Source organism: Gracilinanus agilis, chromosome 2 (assembly GCF_016433145.1).
Source record: "Gracilinanus agilis isolate LMUSP501 chromosome 2, AgileGrace, whole genome shotgun sequence".
Taxonomy (NCBI): Eukaryota; Metazoa; Chordata; class Mammalia; order Didelphimorphia; family Didelphidae; genus Gracilinanus; species Gracilinanus agilis.
In genome coordinates this window covers 290,068,251-290,094,060 of record NC_058131.1, presented here as the reverse complement: position 1 = coordinate 290,094,060, position 25,810 = coordinate 290,068,251, and the positions used below count along the sequence as shown (strand labels likewise).

The 25,810-nt window shown below is 41.4% G+C and overlaps 1 protein-coding gene across 1 annotated transcript in view; it reads right to left on the bottom strand.

The window, feature by feature from the left end:
- Positions 1-2,116: 2,116 nt before the first annotated feature.
- Positions 2,117-25,810, bottom strand: part of LOC123237295 (plasmolipin) — a 37,296-nt gene continuing 13,602 nt past the window's right edge. The window contains exons 2-4 of the mRNA XM_044664126.1: positions 7,545-7,718; positions 4,369-4,491; positions 2,117-3,320 (exon numbers count right to left, since the gene is read on the bottom strand). Of these exons, the coding sequence (XP_044520061.1) occupies positions 3,204-3,320; positions 4,369-4,491; positions 7,545-7,718 (414 nt within the window). The 3' untranslated portion in view covers positions 2,117-3,203. The remainder of the gene's footprint in view (positions 3,321-4,368; positions 4,492-7,544; positions 7,719-25,810) is intronic.

The window sequence follows — 25,810 nt, the reverse complement described above, 5'->3', positions numbered from 1 at the left end:
AAGCGGAATAATCCAATTTTGAAGCATTTGTCCTGAACCTTGTTGGAATTACTTATTCTTGCTGCCAGTGGGAGTGTCTAATGCCTGAGTCTTCAAAAAGTACTTGCTGGTTATTTTACCAGGTTTAGAAATTGTAGTTGGACAAGTCTGGTACTGGCTTGGTCTATGAATCAGCCAACAAATATTTGTTTAGTTCTGATGTGCCAGGCATTCATATCAGGCCTTGGGAATACAAAGACAAAAATAAAATTTCCTTTGCCCCGAAGAAAAAGGATGAAAAAAATAACTATTCTTTTTGCTTTTGTCACTTTTTAGGGAAGAATAGTGCCCATGCTGGTTTAGATTCTCTATGGGGAGAATAGGCAATAGAGGCATTTCAACAGGTATATGCCTATCTGTGGAAATGTATAAAAGGAAGCACCTCCACTGAAGTTGAGGACAAGGGAATGGTGAAAAAAAAAAAAACGCAAAAAATGCATTTTGTCCCCATTGTGTGAGAAAGAGAAATCCCAAGCAAATGACCTCTTCCATAAATATTTGTAGGGTGCTGATTGGAAAATGACTGGATAGCTTGAGTGGTGCCCACGTTTGTGCTTACTGGTGTCCTGGCACAGACAGACTTCTAGGGCAGTGAATTTGGGAGTTTTAAATCACTTTGGACAAATTGGTAAGTTCTAGTACTTTTGATGGTTTTTTCAGCCCCAAAAAGAAGCATTAACTTTTGGTGATAATTTCTGCTTGGTGAAAATTTCAGCAAGACTTTTTTCATCTCATTCTTTTCCCCTATTGATAATGAAACAGTCCATCCTCAACTTAATTGTGTATGTTGTCATGCATGTTGTTCAGACCACATGTGTGATCATATTTTTAACAACATTTGAAAAGGAAGGACAAGTGAAAATAGATAAAATTCAAAAAAACTTTTAGAATGCACTGTCAAATTTTAGAATGCCCTGGTTACTCTATAAAAATTGGTATATGTGTTACAAAGAACAAATCTAAGTAAGGGTAACAGTCACTCTTAACTTATGCCTTCTCAAGGAGTAAATAACCAACTCAAAACTTGAAGATGTCAATCTGTAGGTAATTTACATTTAGTCAGTGTCCTTTTACCAAATCTGTCATAATTATGAAGGAATTGTAATTATTCACCGAGAACAATATGTAACTGGGTTCCACAGAACAGTCAGGCTGAACTGGAGCCTCTCCCAGAACATGTGATGTTTACTTGCAAGACTTAGGCCTCCTTTCATTTTATCCTTTCTAGCCCTTGTCGCTGTTTATTATGAGAATGTCCTTAAGAATACAGGTTTGGACTAGATCTTGTTTATAGTCCAGCAAATTACTAGAAGTCATATTAATCTGTACCACTAAGAGCCATCTCTCTTTTGACTTGGAAAATGAGCATAGATTGATCCATCAAAGCTTTCAGCCAAGGTTGGCTTCCTTCTTAATTCTCTGTCCATTTGGACTCTTTTCCCACCAGTGAAGCACAACTTGAGACAAGGCTGCTTCACAATTACAAGTACCGCACCCTCACTGGAGTTTCTAGAGGACCTTTTTAAATACTAGCAGGTATGAGCAGGCCTCCTTTATCATGGCCTCATAGACAAAAATATCTAAGTGGCTTTCATTAGGAGTGGGGTCTTGGAATGCTTTGAAAATAATAATAAAAAAAAAACTATATTAGTACCAGTTCTAAGAAGAGTAGCATGGGCAAATGACTTGCCCAGGGGCACACAGAAGAAAGTATTAGGCCAGATTTGAACCCAGGTCCTCTGGACTCTACAGGCCTGACATACCTTTCTACTGTCCTACATACCCCCACCTTGGGTCTTAGAATTCTTAAATGAAATTATCCCAGAGTACCCTTCAGGTATATAGGTACAAGGAAGAAGACTGGGGTATTCTGACAAAGGGAATCATACCAGGAATCTTACCAAATGTTAGCATTCACAATGAGAAAACACTCCCCACAGTACCTGATAATGACAGGATAGTAAAGATAGTTAGTCCAGAAGTACCACCCACCCCCAAAAGCTAAGAATCAAATTAGTCAAAAGACAGTAGTATCATGGAACTATTTGTAAAAATTTCCATCCACATCACTTCCTAATAAATGTTTCCATGGTCTTTATTTATATACAAAGAACAAAATCATTGCTATCAAACAATCAGGCACGCTTGTGAGCTACCCACTCCCAAATCCATAGCCGTTGGGCTCAGCCAGTGGTTTCAGGAAGTCAGTTAGTCTTGGTGTTTAGCTCTTTCCAAGAGGATGTGTAGATGAAAATGATGTAAAGGGAAAAAACTCGGCAAGTGTCTTTGAGAAGCAGGTAAAAACTAGGTTTTCCATTAAACACAAGCTTCTAAAATGTGCAAATCCTCATGGACATACCCTCTATATGTTAGTGAGATCTTGAACTAGTACCTGAGCACTATCTATTTATTTTAGTAGCCTATTAATGGGGTTTATTTTTACTTATAAATATAGGCCTTTCCTATGAACTATGACTGTTGTTCCATAACTAGCCATGGATATTGTGAAAGTGAAGATGACATTTTGTTCTTTTTCCAATTGAGATAGAAGACAAGAGTTTTATGTTGCCAAATACTCACTGTATTGGGCTTTTTGTTTGAGGTGAGATCAGTTTTTGGTTGCAGATTTGAGGAATTCCAATAGCTACCTTGAGTAGATCAAGTCTTTTCAGAAAACTGAGACTACTACTCCTCATTATCCCATTACCATGGTTACCTTTACAGTATATACAGGATAGGATTACAAGGTTTGAGGTGTTATTTGTTAGCAGATTTAATGCCGTAAAAGGGTTTGAATTCCTGGCCCTGGAAACTGAAGCCTTACAAATTCAAAGCAAGGATGGCCACAACTCCCACTTCCTGAGAGGTGGCCTTCCCTGTCTAAAGTCGGTGAGGTCTTTTAACATCTTTGACCCTTTCATTCTTTGTACTTTTTCCTGCCCCTGCTCACAAATGCCAATTTATGCCAATCCAAGGTGGTGGATTGTGTTCCATTAGGAGTGGGGTGAAAACACAAATTTCCATCAGCAGAGGATAGCAGATTTGGTCACAGCTGGGCTGGTTTTCTGCTTGTTAAGCCTCCTTGTGATGACCAGTGGTGTCCAGGCTCCTCCACTGTGGCATGTAGACTTCAGTACCAAGGTGGTCCATGGGCATTGATGGTTTTAGGAATAGCCACCAGCCATCTGACTAGTAGCTGCATTGCTGCCTATTCCTTTCCAGGCTCGGAAGGTGAAGAAAGCACTCACTCCATAGGCGATCATCACTACACATGCAAAGAACTGAGAAGAGAAATAGACCATGTGAATGGACTGAGCATGGATGAATCAACTTTGTGGATCTCATAGGGAGAATGAGAAAACCTGCTTGATTTGACTAGCAAACACAGTAAAACTTTGAATTGGAACAGGCAGTTAACCAGAATTTTCTACATTCAACTTTGAGGAGAAAAATAAAATCTCAAACAGCAGCCAGAAAAACTGAAGTCAAGGGAGCTGGCAAAAATCAGGAGCCCTAAATGACGTCCTGGTTATACCACTAACTCTCTTTGTGATGTTAGGTAGGTCACTACTTCTCCTTGAGCCTACTTTCTCTATAAAATAAGGGAATTAGACTAAGTGATCTCTTAAGTTCCCTAAGATCTAAAATCCTGTATTTTGGATATTAGTCAAAAGAAAGAGAAAAACTTCCAGGGAGATGTCCTGGGATTAAGATAGATCTAACCCATCTCCTGCATTTGTGAAAGGAAGATTAATGTTGCTAAGTCTACCTATGAAGTGCTTTAAAAAAAAAATAACCCTTTCTTTCTCTCTTAGAATCAATACTGTGTATTGGTTCCAAGGTAGAAGAATGGTAAGGGCTGGGCAATGAGGGGGGGGGGGGTTAAGTAACTTTCCCAGGGTCACATGGTTAGGAAGTGTCTGAGGCCAAAGAGATGCTTATTTTTAAAAATTCTCTTCTTCCCAGTCTCTTACATTAGGAAAGGAAGCCCTAGAAACAGTTTAAACTGATTAAGTTTGATTTAGTTGGAGCCACCCATTTTTCAGCATTCTATTTAATTGAGATTTCATTATAAACATCTTTATTAAATATACGTGAGAAAGCATAGTTCTGTCCCCTTTGCCTTAAGAAAAAGTTGATAACTACAAAACAAAATGGGGTTGTCTGGAATGAGAATAGGCCTGCTGCTGTACTTTGTCTTGACCAAATTTATGGTTTGAGCCCTGGATAGAGATTCATGTTCTGTCTGCTTCTACCCCCTCCTCCCACTTAAGTGCTCCCCCCTCCAGGACTGTAGAGGACAAGACCAAAGAGGAAGCAGGTACTTACGGAAGCTGCAGCCCTTTTGTCGAATGTATGAGAACCAACTATTGATGTTTTTTGAACTGCCACTGCACAGGTGATGAATCCAGTAATGTAGAGAATCAGGGCAGCTATATTAAATATCATTAGCTAGGAGAGAAAAAGAAAAAAAAGCTTAAAACAAGAGGCTCCAGAAGCAGCTGCAATGACAAAGGCAAGTCTCCACTGTCATTTCATTTTTTTTTTATCCACAAAGTGAGGATAATCCCTTTTAACAACTGAGGGATTCAAATCAGAATTATGTACAGTAGGGCAAACCTTAAAAGGGCTATGTGCTGGTTATTTTATCATTCCTGGAATTTGGCTTTCACTATTCTAGGAATGGATACCTGTGAATTTGTCACCTGCTACTGGGCAGTTTTTTCTTTCAAAAACAAAAAGCCCTCTTACCTTCTGACTTAGAATGGATACTAAGTATTGGTTCTAAGGCAGAAGAGTGGTAAGGACTAGATGGGAAAGGGTTAAGTGACTTGCCCAGGGACATATAGCTAGGAAGTATCTGGTTTGAATCAGGACCTCCCATCTCCAAGCCAGGCCCTATCCACCAAGCCAAAAATAAGACAAAACTTCACATTTAGCCCAAAGCCAATGGGGATAAGATTGACTACTTGTCCACTTCCCTGTCACACCCCCCTCTCCTGTTCCTTACAAGGAGACCAGAAGAACATGGCTTGGCCCTTCCCTCTTAAACCACCCAGCCGTGAGCTTTAATGGACAAATCCAGTCTGTTGGCATGCCTAGATATGGGGACCACATGTAAAAACCCATGTCCTTCCCATCACAAAGTGATTTTGTTACAAAGTTAGCCAGGAGTGCTTGGGGCAAGTCACAGCAGTATCTATGAATCTTGTATGATTTCTTAACTGTAAATGGAAATGATAAAACTTGTTCTTCCAGCTTCTAGGCTAGATGTAAAAATGAAATAAGATGAGGTATGTAAAAGTATTTGGTGTAAACTAAAGCACTGAAAAACTCTGCCCACCTGTCCAACAAGGGAAGAAGCAACCACTGGCAGCATGTTAGCTAGCAAACAGTACAGAGAATTGGGGGCTTCAAAGTTATATCCCACCTCTGCCAGTGCCACCCCTACTCCCCAAACTCAACTAGGCACTACTACACTGCTCCCAGCTGTAAAATGGGTGGAGGGAATGCTACTGTTTTAGAGTAGCGGCTTCTCAACTGGATTATAGTTATACTCACGGGAATCTGTCGAGAATATTTGATAAATCACATTTGAAATTAATCTGTTGCTCATCATTGTGCCTATCCATTAGATTTCTTATGCCCTTTCATATTGAATATGGGGGAATGGGAAGGTTTACTGAGAGCTAAGAGGTGTAGGGGCTGGAAAAAAGTTGGCAATCCTCTGGCACCTTAGAACAATGAAAATTAGACTGCCACGTGCTATAAAGGTATTCTATGGTGGGGTAGCTAGATGGCTCAGTGGATTTTAGAGCCAGGAGATCCTGGGTTCAAATGTGACCTCAGATACTCTAAGCTGCAAGTCACTTAACTCTAATGGCCTAGCCCTTTCTGCTCTTCTACCTTGGAACCCATAGCATGGTATTGATTCTAAGACAGGAGGTGAGGGTTTAAGAAAGAAATTCTAAGATATTTACAAAGCTAGAACTTCCTAACTGTAAGGATTACTGATACTAAAATGGGTAATTAAATGGGACAATAGAAAGTTCCTGGACTCGGGGATGGACAAATCTGCCCTGGGATTCTATGACTCAGTTTCAAGTCCTCTTCGTAGCTCTAGGATTTTCCTTCCCAGTCTTGCCCCAACAGTAGAAGGAAGACTGTCTTCTAATCAGTGATGTAAAGATCTAACAAAACAGTTCTGTCTCTGGGGATGACTCACATTTCCTAATTTTAAAAAGTCATTGAATTCAGAACAATGCTGCCTATTCCAAGCTTTGCTTATCTTAAGATCATGTGCCTCCTACCCTTTGAAAGCTCCAGATCCCAGCTGCAGGGATTCTTTGGATCACAAATACAAATAAGGAGGCCGTGGTGGAAGCACATTCATGAGATCACATATTTTGCTGAGCTGAATCTGGATACAGATAGTGAATCACGTTAATATTTGTGTCACAGAGTCATGGGTGAACCCTTCTGTGCAGAACCTCCTTAAAGGGAAAGTTTGAAGTTTTCCTTATGGCGGCTTGGGTAGAAGAGTATGAATTGATAAAGGCAATGCCCAGTGCTCCATAATCAGGAATATCAACAACCCTTGTGCTCCACCACTGGCCCCCTCACTGATTCTCCACAAGAGATTTGGGTGCCACAGAATCCATCTCATCTGTCTCACCAATGTCAACGGTCACATTTAAACCTTTACTAATTTGATTTTAATCAGCAAAGGCCCAGCAATGGTATATTTGACTTGTAAGGCTCTGAAGGCAAAATCTATGCCTTTTAATTCAAAATTTTGAGGGGCCGCCTCATTTCAAGTATCTGTTCCAAGGCAGAAGAATAGTAAAGATTAGACATGGCCTCACAACAACCCTGCAAGGCAAGTGCTATTACCCACATTTTAGAGTTGAGGAAACTGAGAAACAGGTTAAATGACTTCTCTGGGTCACACAGTAAGTATCTAAAGTCACATTTGAACTCGTGATTGACTCCAGAGGTAGCGCTTGCTACTGCACCACCAGCTATAAAGCTACTTCTGTGGACAGTATCAAAGCTCCCCTTATGGTCCGGAGTCGGCTTCTTTGGAGTAAGAGGACCCTGGGCTTCAGTTACCTCTGGTGCCCCCTATATTTGTGTAAACTTGAATAAGTTACATATCCTCTCTAGGCCTCAGTTCCCTCATGTATAATGTGAAGGCATTGGACCTCTAGATCTATGATCCTATAAGCTATGACCTTATGATCAAAGAACTTGAGGTCCTTTAAGTCAGACCCCTACCAGACTTTCCACAAGAACAGATGTTATTTTAGGTAAAACGTGTGCTACCTCCAGCATTAACCCGATGCTCTGTACACTAGCGTTTAATGTACCTTTAATGAATTCAAGGCTCAAACCTTGTTCTTTATGATGGTTATTCTTTCTGATGGGTGTCTCCCAGACCTTTTGACAACCTAAGAAAAGCCTAAATATAACACGCTGCTAATCCCAGAAATGCCAGCACTCACCACCAAAGGCCAGGGTACCATGGGGAATCTCAGATGTAGCTGCCACACGTACAGGACGAAGAAGATGATTGTCACCAGCCAGAGGAAGACGGCTACAAACATCACCCAGCCATAGATGGAGTAATAATGATAAGGGGTGTCCGCAATCAGGGCCCAGACCAGCAAACCCACCACCTGGAAAGGTAGAACGAGAACAGCATCAAATGTTAGGTTTTCCCCAGTGACAGGTGATGAAGGGGGAGCACTGGGAATCTCTGATTATATGTGCCGTAGAGGCAACAGCCCTCTTGTTCCATGGTGGGCCTTCACACCAGGGTCCACAGACTCCCTGGGTGGGAGGAAGAATTCAGGGGATGTTATTTTCACTGAACAGAGAACCAGAGTGACACAGGAGTCAATGCTGGGGCTGTACTGTCAAAGAAAAGGGATACATCCTTTCTGATTGGGGTTGGGGTAGAATATACTTTGTAGGGAGGTTTTTTTCAGAAGTGTGTCAAACCCAAGTCTGAGCTTTTGACTGCAAATGGGAGGCAGTGAGTTTCTTGGGGGTGGGGGGAGGTTAAGTAAATGAATGAAAAACATTTTTTTAAAAAAGCATTAAGTGTTTACTGTTAAGGAGATGAAAATGGAAAAGTAAGGCTGTGGGTGCTTGGAGTTCACATCCTGGTAACTTGTCCAAAAACACTAGAACAGGAGGTATCAAAGGTGGGCTTCCAGCCCAGGCTTTCCTTCCTCCTAGGCCAGTTTCCTTCAGTACATCACGTTGCTTCTTTTTATTTTTATTTTCATTTTACTTTTTAAACCCTTACCTTCTGTCTTAGAATTGATCCAGGTATTAGTTTCAAAGCAGTAAGGGCTAGGCAATGGGGGTTAAGTGTCTTATCCAGGGTCACACATCTAGGCAAGTCCAAGTCCACATTTGAACTCAGGATCTCCTCTCTCCAGGCCTTCTCTATCCCCTGAGCAACCTAGCTGCCCTGCTACATGGCTTATTAACTATTAAAAAGAAACAAAGCCACCAGCAGGGACTCAGTTTCTTTCCATCCCAGGCTTCTGACTGTAACAGTGGAATAGGCAGAGGTGGTCTGAGAAAGGGCAATGTTTAACTGTCCATGGACGGCAGTGCAGAAAATCTTTTTGCCTTCCACTTTTTGTTCTATAGCGAGATCCATGACCTGCCTGGGAAACTGAATGGCGAAAGAATATTGCCAGCTAGGTGGCAGTGGGCAGACAGGAAGACATCTTCAAATCTAACTTCAGGTGCTTCCCAGCTGTGTGACCCTGGGCAAGTCACTTGACCCCCATTGCCTAGCCCTTACCACTCTTTTGCCTTAGAACCAATACACAGTATTGATTTTAAGATGGAAGGTGAGGATTTAAAAATCAGACTCAACCAAGATGACTAAACTACAGTGGAGTCTCCTTGGCCCTTATCTGCCCAATCATCTGTCCTCGGCCTTAGCACAATTCTTCCCACATCTTAGCTCTGGGCTCAAATGTGGTTGTCAAAAAACAGCAGCAGTTTTTAGGGGGTCTACAAAGACAAAACTATTTTTAAAATGATACTAAGATGTTTTAAGTTTGAATGCAATAAAATATCTATAGTTATAACCCACCCAAACAAAAGCTCTTTGAGGGGAAGAATACTCAATTTTTTGAGAGTATGAAGAGGTCCCACAGTCAAAAAGCTGTCCGTTGTAGGGAAATCCAATACTTAATATCACCATTATCATCCTCTCTCTTTTTTAACCCTTACCTTAGCATCAATTCTAAGAAAAGTAGCAAGGACTAGGCAGATGGGGTGAAGTGATCTGCCCAGGGTCACGCAGCTAGGAAGTGTCTGTGGCCAGATTTGAACCCCTGACCTCCCATCTCTAGGCCTGGCTCTCAATCCACCAAACCACTGAGCTGTCCTCATCCTCCCTCTTTCCATGGAGAGGAGCACAAGAAACTCTGTTATCACCCCCCACTACCTATTCTCACCCCTAGTGCAGAAGCTCAGAATTGGAGGGGACTTCAGAGGGACCTCAAATCCAAGCCCATACCTAATTCTATGCTGTCCAAACAATATCTGGAGAATTATGTTCAGTTCTTAGGCTACATTTTAGAAAAGACATTGATAAACAAGAGTATCCAGAGAAAATGATGATGGAAAAGCCCTGTGTATCATGCCATGTGAGTAGTCGGGGGCATTTAGCTGGGGAAGAGAAGACTTAGCAGGAGCATGAGAGATGCCTTCAAGACTCTGGAGGACCATTATTCTTCCAGGCTCTGAAGGACAACATTTGCAGCAATGGGCAGAAGTTGCAGAGAGGCAGATTTAGCCCCAATTTAAGGAAGAACCTCCTAACCATTAGAACTATCCAAAAATGGAATAGGCCGACTGAGGAAGTAGTACGTTCCCTCCTGCTACAGGTTTCTAAATAAAGATTAGATGGTCACTTGTCTGTAAAATATGTTGTTGTTGTGGAAAATCTTGACCTGAAAAAAGGAAGCTATGCAACTATGTTGAGAGTATAATAATGAGTAATTGAGGGAAGAATGAAAGGACCCTGCTACGAGATCAAGGACCCAGTTGAGTCTAAGTAATGTGGATAAAGGGTCAGATTACAAGTAGAACTTTTAATTTATTTTTTAAAACCATTACCTTCTGTTTTAAACTCAATACTGCATATTTGGCCCAAGGCAGAAGAGTTAGGGTAAGGGCTAGGCAATGAGGGTTAAGTGACTTGCTCAGGGTCATACAGCGAGGAAGCACAGTAGAACTTTCTCTAGGGAATTTGGTGACTCAGGAACAAGAATGGAGAAAGCAGGTTGTGAAGGTCACTTAGGGTTGCAGATTGGCAGGTCATGAACTCCAGAAGGGCTTCAAGGACTTGTGAAAAAGATATTAGCCTCCCCTCTGGGGATAGGGAGTGGGAGAAGGTGGTAGAGTCAGCCAGTAAACATCTATTAAGCACTTACTACACTGCAGGCCTGAAGAAGAAAATGGCAAACCACTCTAGTGTCTTTGCCAAGAAAACTCCATGGACAGTATTGGCCTGCCAAGGTCCATGGGATTGGGAAGAGTAGGACACAAACACACATGTGCTGGGCACTGATAAGCACCGGGATACAAAGAAATGTAAAAACCAATCCCCACTCTCAAGGAGCTCACAGTCTCATGGGGGAGACAACCTACGAAAATGCACAGGATAAACAGGAAGGGGGATGGTTAGGTAGCACAGAGGATAGAATGCCAGGCCTAGAGAGGAGAGGACCTGAGTTCAGATCTGGCATCAGATACTTCCTACCTGTGTGACCCTGGGCAAGTCACTTAACTGTTTGCCTAGCCCTTACCCTTCTGTCTTAGAGTTGTTACTAAGACAGAATGTAAGAGCATCTTAAAAAAAAAAAAAAAGACAAGACAGGAAGGAATCAGAAGAGAAGGTACTAAATGAAGAGGCATCAGAAAAGCCTTGTAAGAGATGAGTGGGATTTTTAGATGTTATTTGAAGGGTGCTAGAAGGTAGCAGAGAGGAGGATGGCATCCCTGGTATGGGGAACAGCCGATGAAAATGTCCAGTCTGGAGAGGGATTGCTTTGTTTGAGGAATAGCAAGGAGTCCAGTGTGATCGGATTGAAGACTAGGGAGGCAGAAAGGGAGAAGACAAGTGAAAGGAGACTAGACTGTGAAGGGCTTTGAATGCCAAACAGAGGATGTCCTGTTGGATCCCAGGGGTGCCAGGGAGCCACTGGAGCTGACTGAGTAGGAGGCTGGGGGTAGGGTTAGTGACACGTCCAGAGTGGACGAACTGGAGCCAGGAGGGCCTGGAAGGAGGGAGACCAGTGGGCAGACCGTTACTCCTGCAAAGACCAAGGTGTGAGAGATGATCCTGGGCCTGCATCAGGGGGTGGCAGGATGGGAGGAGAGAAGCAGAGAGTATATTAGGAAGGCAGAGTTGGCCAGATTGGATGCGGGGCTGGGGGAGGGGGGACTTGGGAATGACATAAAAGTTCTGAGCCTGAATGACTGGGAAGATAGCGGGGTTCGTTGAGGGGGGAGACAGAATACTGAGCTCAAAGCCAGTGTGGCTAGGATGAGGAAGAGCCCAAGAGGATTATTAAGGTGAAAGAAGTGGATAGAGCCTGGAATCAGGAAGACTCTAGGGGTGACAGAAACAGGGTTCCAGCCCAGGTCCTCATTCCCAAAGCTAGTGCGATTTCCATGGTTACAGGAGGCTTCTCAAGATTCACTGAGCATCTGGGGCAGCAAGGTGGTGAGAGGATAGAGAGTCAGGCATGGAGATGGCAGGTCCTGGGTTCAAATTGGACCTCAGACTCTTCCTAGCTGCATAACCCTGGGCAAGACACTTAACCTCCATTGCCTAGCTCTTACTGCTCTTCTGCCTTGGAATGGATACTCTATCAAGTCTAAGACCAAAAAGATAAGGATTTAAAAAAAAAAAAAAGATTCAGTGAACACGCATTAAGTTCTACTATGTACAAAGCACCATGCTAGAGGGAGATACAAGGTTAGATAAGACATAACCTCCCCCCAAGAAGCTTAGAGTCTAGTAAGGAAGAGGCTAAGACAATAATATAATGTATAATGACTTTTTATCATTATATATTAAATGCATGTATTATGTGGTATATTATTTAATATATGCATTATATGATATGCTATATATTATATATGTATCATACTTTGCCTGATAAGTAGAATAAAGAACTACAAAACAAAGCATTTTGTGAGATCTTATGAAGAAAAGGTCCTCCTTGGGGAGAAAGGACAAGGGAGAAATCGAGGGAAAGCTTCACAGATGAGGCGGCATTTGAGTTGGGCTAGAAGGAACCTGGGGCAGATAGAGTGTCAAGCCTGGAGTCAGGAAGACCTGAATTCAGATCTGACCTCAGACACTTAGTGTGGGATCTTGGGCGAGTCACTTAGCCCTGCCTGTCTCCATTTCCTCATCGGTAAAAGGAGCCAGAGAAGGAAATGGCAAACCACTCCAATATCTTTGCCAAGAAAACCCCAAATGGGGTCACAAAGAGTCAGACACAACAAAGCAAGTCTGGTGAGAAAGACTGGAGGCAGACTGTGAAGAGCTTTAAATGCCAGGCTGAGGAGTTTGTATTTCCTCTCTTCCTCGGGCTCACAAAGTGGTGCTGTAGGTTGCCCACCTTCAGACTTGCACTGGGGCAGGGATGGGAGTGATGCCCCCCCCCCCCCCAGCACAAAGCGTTCTTTCCACCTGTTCCCTCCCTAACACCTGACCAGGCAATAGCTGCCCGAGATCTCTGCCTCAGAGGCAGGTGTCTTTTAATGATTTAAACAGGGCAGACCGGTTTTTCTCCTACTCCCTCGCCTAGAATTTATGAATTTCCAAATACTATCTCAGACAAAAGGGTACCTCCCCTCAGTCTACTCTCCCCCAAGGATGGACACCCTACAGGCACAGTCCCTTAGGACATACCCCTCTGGGATCAGATTCTTCAAAGTAGACATGGCAGCCAGGCCTTACAGGCCCTGCTGGGGTTTCACTCCAATGGAAGCTGGATGCTGGCCAGCTCCTCACAGATGGTGTGATTTCTGAAAGAGAAGGTGATACCATGGAAATACCATGGGTGCTAAAGTCACAGGGCCTGGGTTCAAATCCTGACTCTGAGATCACCTACGTGACCTTGGGCAAAGTCATTTAACCTCCTTCTATACCTCCTCTTCCTTATCTATAAAATGAGAGTGGACTCAACAACGCAAGTTTATGGTTTGTTCCTTCCTGCTTGTGCTAGGTCTATGTTCCTATTCTCTCTTCCCCCAGGCCTTTGGCCTCTACCATCTATGGAAAAAGTAGGAAAGAATTATCTCCAGCTCTGGGCCTTCCCTCCCAAACTGCTGGCTTTGGGCCAGTTGAGGTCAGTAGAGCACTGTCTTTCTCCCAATACCAATAAAGACTTAGCTGCTGCTAAAGCCTTTGCCATTTAATCCTAATGATAGAGGATTGGAAGGAGGGAGAAGCAGGGAGAAAGGTGGTCCCAGTCTGGTGGAAAGGATACTTAGAAGGTTAAAAAACCAAAAGAGAGTCCCCTCATCCCCACCCCATATCCAGGATGTTTTTCTTTTTTAACTTGAAATTCTGAATTCCGAAAATGTATTTTTCAATAAATGAATAAAATGCTTAGGCCAAGGCATTCATATGAGTGCTGCCTAGGCACCCCCACCCCCAAAATGATTTTTTTAAATCTTTTTTTTTAAACCCTTAACTTCTGTGTACTGGCTCCTAGGTGGAAGGGTGGTAAGGGTGGACAATGGGGGTCAAGTGACTTGCCCAGGGTCACACAGCTGGGAAGTGTCTGAGGCCAGATTTGAACCCAGGACCTCCTGTATCTAGGCCTGACTCTCAATCCACTGAGCTGCCCAGCTGCCCCCTTTTTTTGAAATCTTACCACTTCAAGATCCACAGAATCAGATCATTACAATTCCCAAGCAATGAGGGCAAGCAAACATTAGAATATGGCCAGCTCTCCAAAACAGGAGCCAGAGTCTGGCCTCTGGTGGTACTTCCATTTCCAGAGAGGAAAGAAACAAAAAACATGTGGAACAGAGACAACTCAGAAAAGAGGATCGAATAGACAGGTCTAGATGGAAGAAAAATAACTGCTTACATTTATTTGCATGGCATTTTATGGCTCATAAAACTTTCCTCTCAATTGTGTTGTGAAACAGGTTAGACCTTTATTATTTTCTCCATTTTTTAGACAGGTAAATGAGGTTCATAGCTTAGGTGATTTGCCCATTGTCACTTACATGGTGGTACCATGAACAACCCCCCAGGGCTCTTGACTCTAGATCCAAAAGTGAGTGAGAGAGAGAGAGAGAGAGAGAGAGAGAGAGAGAGTACAAAGTAGACATAGGGCTCCTGTTCTTCCTTACCAACTTACTGCCCTCCCACATCCTTGCCAGTTCTAAGAATACATGGAGGGTTTGACCAATGGGGGTCAATACAATAGGTCCAAGTATAGCATGGGACCAGCACTGAGGCTGGAGAAGCTTTTTTAAAAAGCACAGGCACAGATTTCTTTTAAAAAATCAAAATAACATTTTTAAAATATCAAGTAAAATATTTCATCTTTTATCTTTTCATTGTTTAAAAGAAATAGTAGATTCTCTAAAAGGGAATACTTTTTTTAGTTGATATATGATTATGCTGGATGAAGGAGGAGACTTTCAGAAAAACCTGGGAAGACTTACATTAACTGATGCAAACTGAAGTGAGCAGAACCAGAAGAACATTGTATACAGCAGCATCAGCAATATTACTGATGATCAGCTGTGAAAGACTTAGCTACTGTGGTTAATATGATAATCTACAACAGTTCTAAGACTCATGATAGAAAATGCTCTCCATCTCCAGAAAGAATTGATTAATTCTGAATATAAACTGAAATTTTTTTCACTTTATTTTTCTTCCTTTTTAAAGATGCAACACAGCTAATGTGGAAATATGTTTTACATGACTTCCTATGGGTATAATATTTTTTGTCTTCTCAGTGAGTAGGAGATGGGGTCAAGGGTGGGAGGGAATTTGGAGCTAAAAATAAAAGATTAAAAACAAAGTTCTATCCAGCTCTAAAAATAAAACAAAACGTTTATTTGCAACTTTGTCTTTTTTCCTCTTGACCAGCAATAATTTTTTTTTTTTGGTGGAGGACTGTAATGGACATCACAATAAATGTTAGGGTAATTTATATTCTATATTGCTTCAAATATAAATTGTGCTGTTAAGATTTTTTTTCCTTTTAAAATGTTCTATTGATGTTGTTTTCTGTTTTTGCATTATTACTCTCCAGTGACTCTCTCCACCCCTCTACCAGAGACCTGTTCCTTGTAACAAATTACTACAGTCAAGCAAAACAAATAGATACATTGGCCATGTCTAAAAATGTAGAGTCTGCTACTTCTCTAAGGAGAGTTGGCAGGCATACTTCAGAAGACCTTTAGTCCTATGAGGTCAGGACTTATTGTTACTGTGAAAGGGAATTTTCAACTCCATTTGTTTATCTTAACTTAATCAAGTACTTGGAATACTCCACTCTTTTAACTTAATCAGTCAGGAACCTGAGGATCCTTTTGATAAAAGTTCACACCCTCAGAGGAGGGGAGGTGGATTCCCCCCTGGACAGTGCCCAGCAAATTAAGAAACTATGATTGGTTCCTGAGATGTGATAGACCAACCCACAGTGAAAGGAAGTAGAAACCAGAGAGACAGGAAGTGGCAGGGAGAAAATGCTTCTAAAAGCCAGTCCAGGGGTTTTGAGGAATTCTGCGGTTGGAGATTCTGCATTGGTGACACGGGCTGAAGGGAGAAGGCGTCCACATTGGTGATTCTGCATTGGTGGCTCTTGTACCGCTTCGTATTTAGCCAGTCTCCAAATAAATGGCATCTATTTTCCTTCTAAATTTTTGTTACTCTAAAAAATGCTCCTAGAAACATATTTGTATTAATAGGATTTTTCTTTCTCTCCATAAAATCTCTCTGAAAGGGAAACAAACAAACAAACCTCATATATATATACTAAGGATACCAATTATAGGCTATACTCAAGTTTTATACAGTTCCTGAAATGACCTGCATATAGACACAGGAATCTTCTATCACTCAACTAGATGCCTCTTGTAATTGTCTTTATTTAGGAGGGGGACAGTTCAGGGATGGGGGAGAATTGAATACTTGGCACAGGAAAGTCAGAGATCCCACAGGAGCTACCTAATGTCAGCAGCTGACCTGCCAGGCTTGTCTGATTTCCTCTGGCTTCAGTCCAGGCACCAAAAAATTAATTGACTCTTGCACCCAGGGGGACATTAAACTGAATGACCTCTTCAAATCCCTTGTACTTTCTGAGGTTCTGTGATTTATTGCTAGTGACAGGAAGAGGGAATTCACATATTCTTCTCCTCTGATTCTACATAGGGCTGGTTGATTATATTTACTTGATGTACCAAACAAGAATTTGATAGCTCTGAATAGATGTTATCTTAAATTACAGGCAGGGCAATCCACTCCCAAAGGACCTAGCTCTGAAATTATCCATTCTAGTTTGGGTTTCCATCTTAGGCTCTGCAATTTCTCAGCTGTATGACTTACATAAATCACTTCCCCTAGTTTGGCCTCAGTTTTCTCATCTGTAAAATGAGATGAGATGAGATGATTGCCAAGGTTCCTGCCTTCTCTGACAGTCAATGATGGGCATTCTTTCTAAGACCCTTTTTGAGCTCTGACACTGTATGTTTTTTTTTTTAAAATTTTTTTTTTAAATTTTTTAAAACCCTTAACTTCTGTGTATTGACTTATAGGTGGAAGATTGGTAAGGGTAGGCAATGGGGGTCAAGTGACTTGCCCAGGGTCACACAGCTGGGAAGTGTCTGAGGCCAGATTTGAACCCAGGACCTCCTGTCTCTAGGCCTGACTCTCAATCCACTGAGCTACCCAGCTGCCCCCTTCTTTTTTTTTTTTTTTTTTAGTAATTTTTTATTTTTAGAAAAATTTTCCATGGTTACATAACTCATATTTTTACTTTCCCCTTCACCCCCTCAACTCCCCACCCCCTCCGCTGTAGCTAATTCGCATTTCCACTGGTTTTATTATGTGTGGTCAGTCAAGACTTATTTACACATTATTGATAGTTACATGGGTGTGGTCTTTTCAGGTCTACATCCCCAATCATGTCCTCATCAACCCAAGTATCTGACACTGTATGTTCTAAGGTCCTTTCTAGATCTAAGATTCAGAACATGAAATCCCAGGCCCCAGCTTGAGTTGGGGTAGACAAATAATACTGTAGTTTAGTCTGCTCTTCCTCCCTAAAGCTCTCTCCCTTTTCCATTTGTACAACCATTGACTAAGAGGTTGTCTCATCTCACTGGAGAAACTGTTTTAATGTTCCACCAGAGATCCTTCATAAACCCAGAGAGTGAAAGCTCTGACCATCAGCAAAAAGGCAGGTGAGGGCTCTTTTGCCCTTCTAGGAGACCCATAGGAACATGTCTTAGAAAGGACTTAGGGTTCATCCAAGAGCTGCCTTTCTGATTCACCCCTTCCCCCCATTTAGGCAAGGGCCTGGAAAGGAAGAGCTGTGTATATAAGACTATCACAAGGACATCAAGGGGGTAAACCTGTGATGGGCAAACTACGGCCCGCGGGCCAGATGCAGGGGGCCCCCTAAATGTTCTATCCAGCCTGCTAACATTATTCCTAATCTGATGAATACAATGAGTAGGATACAATACAGTGAAACTTCGAAAGAGTTGTCTTAGAAACAGATGAGCATTTCCTTTCCTTTGGTATCCCTTCTTTAAAAAGTTTGCCCATCATTGGGGTAAACCATTCTCCTGTAGAGTGGAAATCAAAAGCACAAAATGTCAGAACATTGGAGGAATTTTATGAGAGGAAACAGGACCAGAAAGGGGACAAGCCTTGTCCAAGGTTATCCAGGGAGTCAAATCAAGAACTGAGATTAGAACTTTGGTTTCTCGACTCCTCCTTAAGCTAAATACTCCCTATGTATGGTTTATTGGCCGCTAGGTGATATAAGTAGATAGAGTACCAGGCCTGGAATCAGGAAGACACCTCTTCCTGAGTTCAAATCCGGCATCAGACACTTACTGGCTGTGTGACTCTGGGCAAGTCACTTTACCCTGTTCACTTCAGTTTCCTCATCCATAAGGTGAGCTGCAGAAGGAAATGGTAAACTACTCCAGCATCTTTGCCAAGAAAATGGGGTCACAAAAAGTCAGACATGACTGAATAACAACAATCAGGACCTCAGATTTTGAAGGAACTTCAGACCATTTTGTCCAACTCATACATAAACAAGAGTCTCCAATACAATGTACTTTATACTGGATGTATAGTAGATTTTTTTTTTTAACCCTTAACTTCTGTGTATTGGTTCCTTGGTGGAAGAGTGGTAAGGGTGGGCAATGGGGATCAAGTGACTTGCCCAGGGTCACACAGCTGGGAAGTGTCTGAGGCTGGATTTGAACCTAGGACCTCCCGTCTCTAGGCTTAGCTCTCAATCCACTGAGCTACCCAGCTGCCTCCTGTATAGTAGATCTTAAATTCAACATGTCCAAAATAGAACTAATTATCTTTCCTCCTAAGCTTTCCTAACTTTCCTATTACTATCCAAGGCACTACCATCTTCCCAGTCCCTCAGGCTTCCAGCCTAGGTGTTAGACTCCACTCCTCACTCTCTCTTACGTCCCAAACCCAAACTGTTGCCAAGGCATGTCCATTTTCCCTTTGTGACATCTCACATATGTGCCCCTTTTCTCCTGATACTGCCACCACCCTGGTGTTGGATCTCATTACCTCACACTCGGACTATTGCAATAGTCTGCTGATGGCCTCCTCTCAAGTCTCTTCCCAATCTAATCCATCCTCCATTGGGCTACCAAAGTGATTTTCCTAAAATGCAGGTCCGATTAATGTCATCCCCACCCACCCAAATCAATAAACTCCAGTGGCTCTCTGTTGCTTCAAGGATCAAATACAAAACCCTCTATTTGGAATTCACAGTTCTTTATAATTGAGCTCTCCTACCAGCTCTACCTTTCCAATCGCCTTACACCTTACTCTCTGCCATATATTCTTCAATCCAGTGACACTGGTCTGCTTGCTGTTCCACAAACATGATATTCTATCTTTTGGCTCCAGGCATTTTCTTTGGCTGTCCTAAGCCTGGAATACTGTCCCTCCCCATCTGTGCCTCCCGGGTTCCCTGGCTTCCTTCAAGTCCCAGCTAAAATTCCAACTTCTACAGGAAGCCTTTTTCAGTCTTTCTTAATTCTAGTGTCTTCTCTCTTTTAGATGATTTGCTATTTCTCTAGTACATAGCTTGTTTGTACATATTTGTTTGCTATTAGATTGTGAACTACTGGAGAGCAGCCACAGTCTTTTGCCTCTTTGTGTGTCCCCAGTGCTTAATACATAGTAGGTATATGTGACTTAATAAGTAACCAACTGCCTTTAAAAACAAGTGTTTATTCAGCCATTGCACCTGTAACCTGTGGCCCACGGCCCCCCAAGTATTCTGGGTTTATATGGTCGGAGAGGGATTTATGAAGGTCTGTTTCAGCTAAAAATCACTTCCTCTACCTGCAGTTACTCCAGGAAAATGTTAATACACTTTATATGGCATAGTTGGTGTCTAGATTTCCCCAAAAGTGGATAAAATGGGTCATAAATGGGTCATACAAGCACTCAAGGTAGTATGTGCAAATAGCATGTGGGACAGCATATATTTCACTCCTTGGGAAATGCAGAAGATAAGAAGGGATTTACAGGAATTCATAAACACATAACTTTAAGAGCACACCAACTCTACCACCCTCTTCCCCGCCCCCAGAGAGAGAGTGAATTTGGGAATGGACAAGGGCAATCTTTGACATTCTACTGAGTTCCTCTTTTCCAAAGTGTCATATTTCCCCTCCCCCGCCCCCCACCAAGATTCATAATACCACCCAGTGGTCCAGACTTCCTCCAGATGTAAACATACTTTGGAAGCTGCTGAATAAACAATACCCTTCCTCTTGGACTTGCATAGTTAGAGTAAGTCCATGCTCTCCAAATTGGATGACAGTTAGGAACTAGGTGGATCATTTTCTTTATTCAAGGAAAAAATGACATCAGAAAAATTCCCTCCTTTCTCAAGAAGGTAAAATCTCTGAAATCCTAAAATCAGGAGCTTTCAAACGTGGGCAATGTGAGCACATACGTACACACATGTCTGTGACAAATGTCCTAGTCTCTAGTTGTTACTATCTTGATTTTGGACAGTAAGCTCTCAGAAACTCAAGTCTCAGCCACATGTAAACATATAACTCCCACATATTTTCCAGTTCTCCCTACAAGCTCCAGAACAGAGGTCCTCTCTGTTGCCTGCTGGTATAGAAATCCAAGAAAGAGAAAATTAATCTGATTCATTTTACAGAGCACAGAGGGGCCCAACTTTGCTCAAAAGAGTTCATCCTCTTAGGCCAGCCAATCATCAGGAGTTCCCTATGTCATCACAGCAAGGCACAGTGGGTATGTTGACCCTTCATGAGGAGGTGCCTCTTATATGCTTTTCAGTGAAGTCCCTGAAATCATGGTGATTGGGAAATCAATCAAACTGACAAAGGACGCCTCTAATCAGCTTCTCTAGTGTCTAATGGGAAGGGGAACCCACTACATCCTAAAGCAACCTTTGGGCAGTTCTTATTGTTGAAAAGCTTTTCCTTACCCCAATGTCATAATGGACCTATAATCTCATATATATATATATATATATATATATATATATATATATATATATATCTCCTCTAATGATGGAACTGCAATACCCCCATGCCTTCCTACCTTGTGCAACTCTTGTCCCTGTCTTCCCATTTTATCCTCCATTCAAATCTCATGGGGTGGCATTAATTATTTGCATCTCTTTAAATTTGCTTTTCCTTTTATTGCTCCTCTTTTTAATAAGGTGACATTCATTGCTTATGATCTGCTGCCAACCTTTTCCATAAAAATTTTTTACGAATGGATTTATTTTCTAAATCACTTTTGCCCTTTCTTTCTGCTTGGCAGATCAATCACAAGTCTGTTGATTGAGGTGCTTGGTAGGTTCTTTTTTATCTCCTTTTGGCAAGTGATTTATAACAGTTAAATTTCTTTATGCAATTGTTATAATTGGTGCCGATGTTCTTCCCTCTACCAGTTATAGCTTGTTTAAATATGTCAAGTGGAGTTTTTACTTGTACAGTATAATTTTTTCTTTAAAAATGTTTTTCTAATTCTTTTCTTAGTTTTATATTGATTTTTCACATAAAATTAGTACATTTACTAGTTTACCTTTTTTTTCCTCATTTTCTACAAGTATAAATCTTCTCTCTCCACCCTTTTTTCTTCTTTGTCCAGCTGATGTTGTAAAAGGAGAATGCTTCTCATTTTAACGGTGGCCTCCTGAATATGGCAGTAAAAACTTTTCAGAGAAGGCAGGGTCAATGGGAATGTAAATCAAAGATAATAATATAAGCATGTGTTAATGCCAGTAAGGAGAAACTGCAGTTTCAATTATCAATCTTTTTCCTATGAAAAAGGAATCCGGTTTATTGTGGAAGAATCATTTCTTCAAAGAGCAGCTTTTACTTTAAGGTGAGCTAGTGGCTTCCTCTCCAAGTTCTTTCATAAAGCCAGCAGCATTTATAAAGTCTTCTAGAGCAGATATTTCCTTGGGCAGTTCTCTCATTCCAAGAGGATTTACAGTGTCTTCTAAGAGCAGTCAGTTGCACTGGAATGGAGGAATCTGGAACACTAATTTTCCTACAGATCCCACTTCTTTTAGAGCTCCCTCTTCTGACTTGAAGTGCTTAGAAAGACTACAATTACATTTGTAATTCAATATTACTTTAGGTATTTTCTCACACTGTTTTTATTTTATTTTATTTATTTTTTTAAGCCCTTACCTTCCGTCTTGGAGTTAATACTGTGTATTGGCTCCAAGGCAGAAGAGCGGTAAGGATAGGCAATGGGGTCAAGTGACTTGCCCAGGGTCACACAGCTGGGCAGTGTCTGAGGCCAGATTTGAACTCAGGACCTCCCAGTCTCTAGGCCTGGCTCTCAATTCACTGAGCTACCCAGCTGTCCTCTCTCACACAGTTTTAACTTACCATCAAGCTCAACATCTTGGTCATAAACTACAGTTAGCTCTTCCTTATGATGGTTGTTTTTTTTCTCTCCAAAAATTCTTCTAAAAATCATTTCTCAGAGACAGCTAGGTAGCACTGTAGATAGAGTACCAGGCCTGGGGTAAGGAGGACCTGGGTTCAAATTTGGCATCAGACACCTACTAGCCATGTGACCCTGGGCAAGTCATTTAATCCCAAATGCCTAGCCCTAGCTACTCTTCTGTCTTAGAACTGATACTGGGGGGCGCAGCTGGGTGGCTCAGCGGATTGAGAATCAGGCTCAGAGATGGGAGGTCCTGGGTTCAGATTTGACCTCAAATACTTCCTAGCTGTGTGACCCTGGACAAGTCACTTAACCCCCTTTGCCTAGCCCTTATTGCTCTTCTGCCTTAGAACCAAAACACAGTATTGATTCCAAGACGGAAGGTAAGGGTTTAAAAAAAAAAAAAAGAACTGGTACTAGTACAGAAGGTAAGGGTTAAAAATAAATAAATAAAAATCATCTCTCTTTCTCTCTCTGAGCAGAATTTCTTTCCCATAGCCACATCAAGGTTGAAGTTTGATCATTTATCTTGCCGATTTTGTTTTCAATGTTTCACCTTCTTCGACTTTTACCAGACGTCATTTTCCATCTTCTGGAAAGCAGAAAGTATCTGAGGTTGATTTCCTCTTGCTACAATGTCCCCATAGATGTTAAGAACTTGGCCAAAGGCTCGGATCCACCCCAGGGGGTATCCTGGCAGCCTTTCCTGGCCCCAAGGGTGCCTGCATGAGATAGACATTGGATTCAGAAGTGACTGCTATATGCTATATGAAATAATGAGTTATTTCCACGTCCTTTCTGCTAAAATCTAATTTATTTTTTTGTGATATTATTCAGCACTCTCCAAATCCAGCACTTTCTAAGACTTTTATTGAAGAAAGTATTCATTATTTGTATGTATTAACTTACATAACATAAACAATTCTTTAGGCTCTCATCCTTTCCTCCTGAACAATATTTTCTAGCCTTTTGTTTTTTGCTCCACTTGTCTATGATCACCTTTGTATTGAAGTCACCGAAAACCAAACTCACTGATATTCTAATTCGGAGGATACTGTCAGGTATAATTTCTGTATCTCTTCATTTGATGAAACAAAAGTTTGTGAATAAGCTGTAATTATTTTTATGGTGGTCTTTTTGCAGTTACTTATCACAAGTACTGTAATATGTGGGAACCAAAGTCCCATGAAATGATATTTCTTGTTGCCTTTGACATATGCTAAAAACAACTTTACCACTCCTCTAAGCTTTCCTTAAATAAAGACAAAACCCACCTCTGCAAAGTCTGTCAAGATCTTTTTAGATCTTGATTTTGACATCCATCCCATTAACTATCCTTCCCAATTTTCTGTCATGAACAAATCTGATAAGAATGCCATCCATATCTTTATTCAAGACATTGATAAAAATGTTGAACTATCAGTGGGTCAGGCATCGATCCCTAAAACATTCCATTAGAAATCTCCTCAATCTAGTCAAACTATTCTGAATTCATGTAAATTGTATTATGACCATGCCCACACCTCGACATTTTGTTCCCAAGAATTGTGTTATTGGATGCTTTATCTTAATAAATGGTAACTATGGCATTCTCTTTATTTATATGACCTGACCCTCCCCCCCCCCCAAAAAAAAAAAAAAAAAAAAAAAGGAGAGAAAAGAAAAGAAAAGGAAGTTAGTCTGGAGTGACCTAAAAAAACCCAAACCAACAACTTATTTTTAACTGAAGTGTTTTATTTTTCCATTGAATGTTTCTGACAAGATTCTGTCTCCCCCTTCATTAGCCAGTGAACCATAAAGATTTTTTTAAAAGAAGAGCTCTTCAGTGAAACTAACAACAGACCAACCAAGCCCGATAGTAAAGATTTCTTCTACCTCTGCAATGAGAGGAAAGAGATTTATTTTCTAAACTCTTCTCTAGGACCAACTTTCATCACTATAACTTCATAGGGTTTGGGTTTTGTCTTGGTTGTTGTCTATTTATTTTGTTAGAATCATTGTGTAAATTCTTTTCCTGGTTCTGCTTACTTCAATTTGTATCAGTTCATATAAGTCTTCCCAAGCCTCCTTGTCTTGTTTACATTTAGGTCTGACTTGTTCTTTTTTGTGTTCGTGCCTTTAAAAAAATTTTTTTTATTGTCACGCAAAACACTTCCATATTGGCCATTGTTGTAAGAGCACACTCATACATAACTAAAACCCCGAAATAAAACCATAAATACACTGATGTGAAAGATGACTTCTAATAGGTGGAGAGCATTCCCCATCATAAGTCTTTCAGGATTATCTCAGATCATTGCATTGCTGGAAGTAGCCAAGTTTTCACAGATAATCATCATACAATTTTTCTGTTTTTGTGTACGATGTTCTCTGAGTTCTGCTTATTTTATTCTATATCAGTTCCTGCCCTGCAGATCTTTCTAGCTTTTTCCAAAATCACCCTGCTTAGAATTTCTTATAGCACAATAGTATTCCATCACCAACATGTACCACAATTTATTCAGCCATTCCCCAGTTGATGGACATCCTTTAATTTCCAATTCTTTGAGGTCTGGCTTGTTCTTGATGAAGCCTTATTGGCAATGACCACTGCTTCCCTTTCTAGATATTCACTATCTACTTCCTTAAAACCTAGGCTTTTTTCTAGGAATCAAATTCACTGACTCAGTTTATATACTCAGTTTACAAACTTAGTTTTTACAAAACAGTTATATAATTGTGAGTTATATAAACCCAGAGTTTATAGATTGCTTTCTTCCTTTCTTTTTTGTGGGCCTGGGGGGTGGGACTGAGACAGGAAGAACTGAGTTTAAATCTGACTGGAGGCAAGTCATTTATCCTGTCTGCCTCAGTTTCCTTATCTGTAAAATGAGCTGAAGAAGAAAATGACAAACCACTCCAGGGGGCAGCTGGGTAGCTCAGTGGAGTGAGAGTCAGGCCTAGAGACAGGAGGTCCTGGGTTCAAACCCGGCCTCAGCCACTTCCAGCTGTGTGACCCTGGGCAAGTCACTTGACCCCCATTGCCCACCCTTACCATTCTTCCACCTATGAGAAAATACACCGAAGTACAAGGGTTTAAAAAAAAAACAACAACAAAAAAACCCAAACCACTCCAGTATCTTTGCCAAGAAAATCCCAAATGGGGTCAGGAAGCATCAGACATGATTGAAATAACTGAACAACAGCAGAAATTGAGACAGTTTACTTTCTCTAATCCTATAGCACTTCTCCAGTTCTCCATCATCTTTCAAAGATCATTGACAGTAACTGAGTAATCATAACCACTTATTCTTTCAGTATGCAAGTTCACCTGGGCCAAATGATTTCAACTCCTCAAGGGCATCAACATATTCTCTTATGATTCCTCTTGATCTGAGGTTTCAAACTTCCTATTAGCTATTTTCATTCTGTTCTTTTCAGGCCAAAGACTACCTTCCTTGGCAGAGAAAAGAGCAGTAAGGCTGCAATTGAGCAGCTCTATCTTCTCTCCATCATCCTCCCAGCTATCATCAGGCC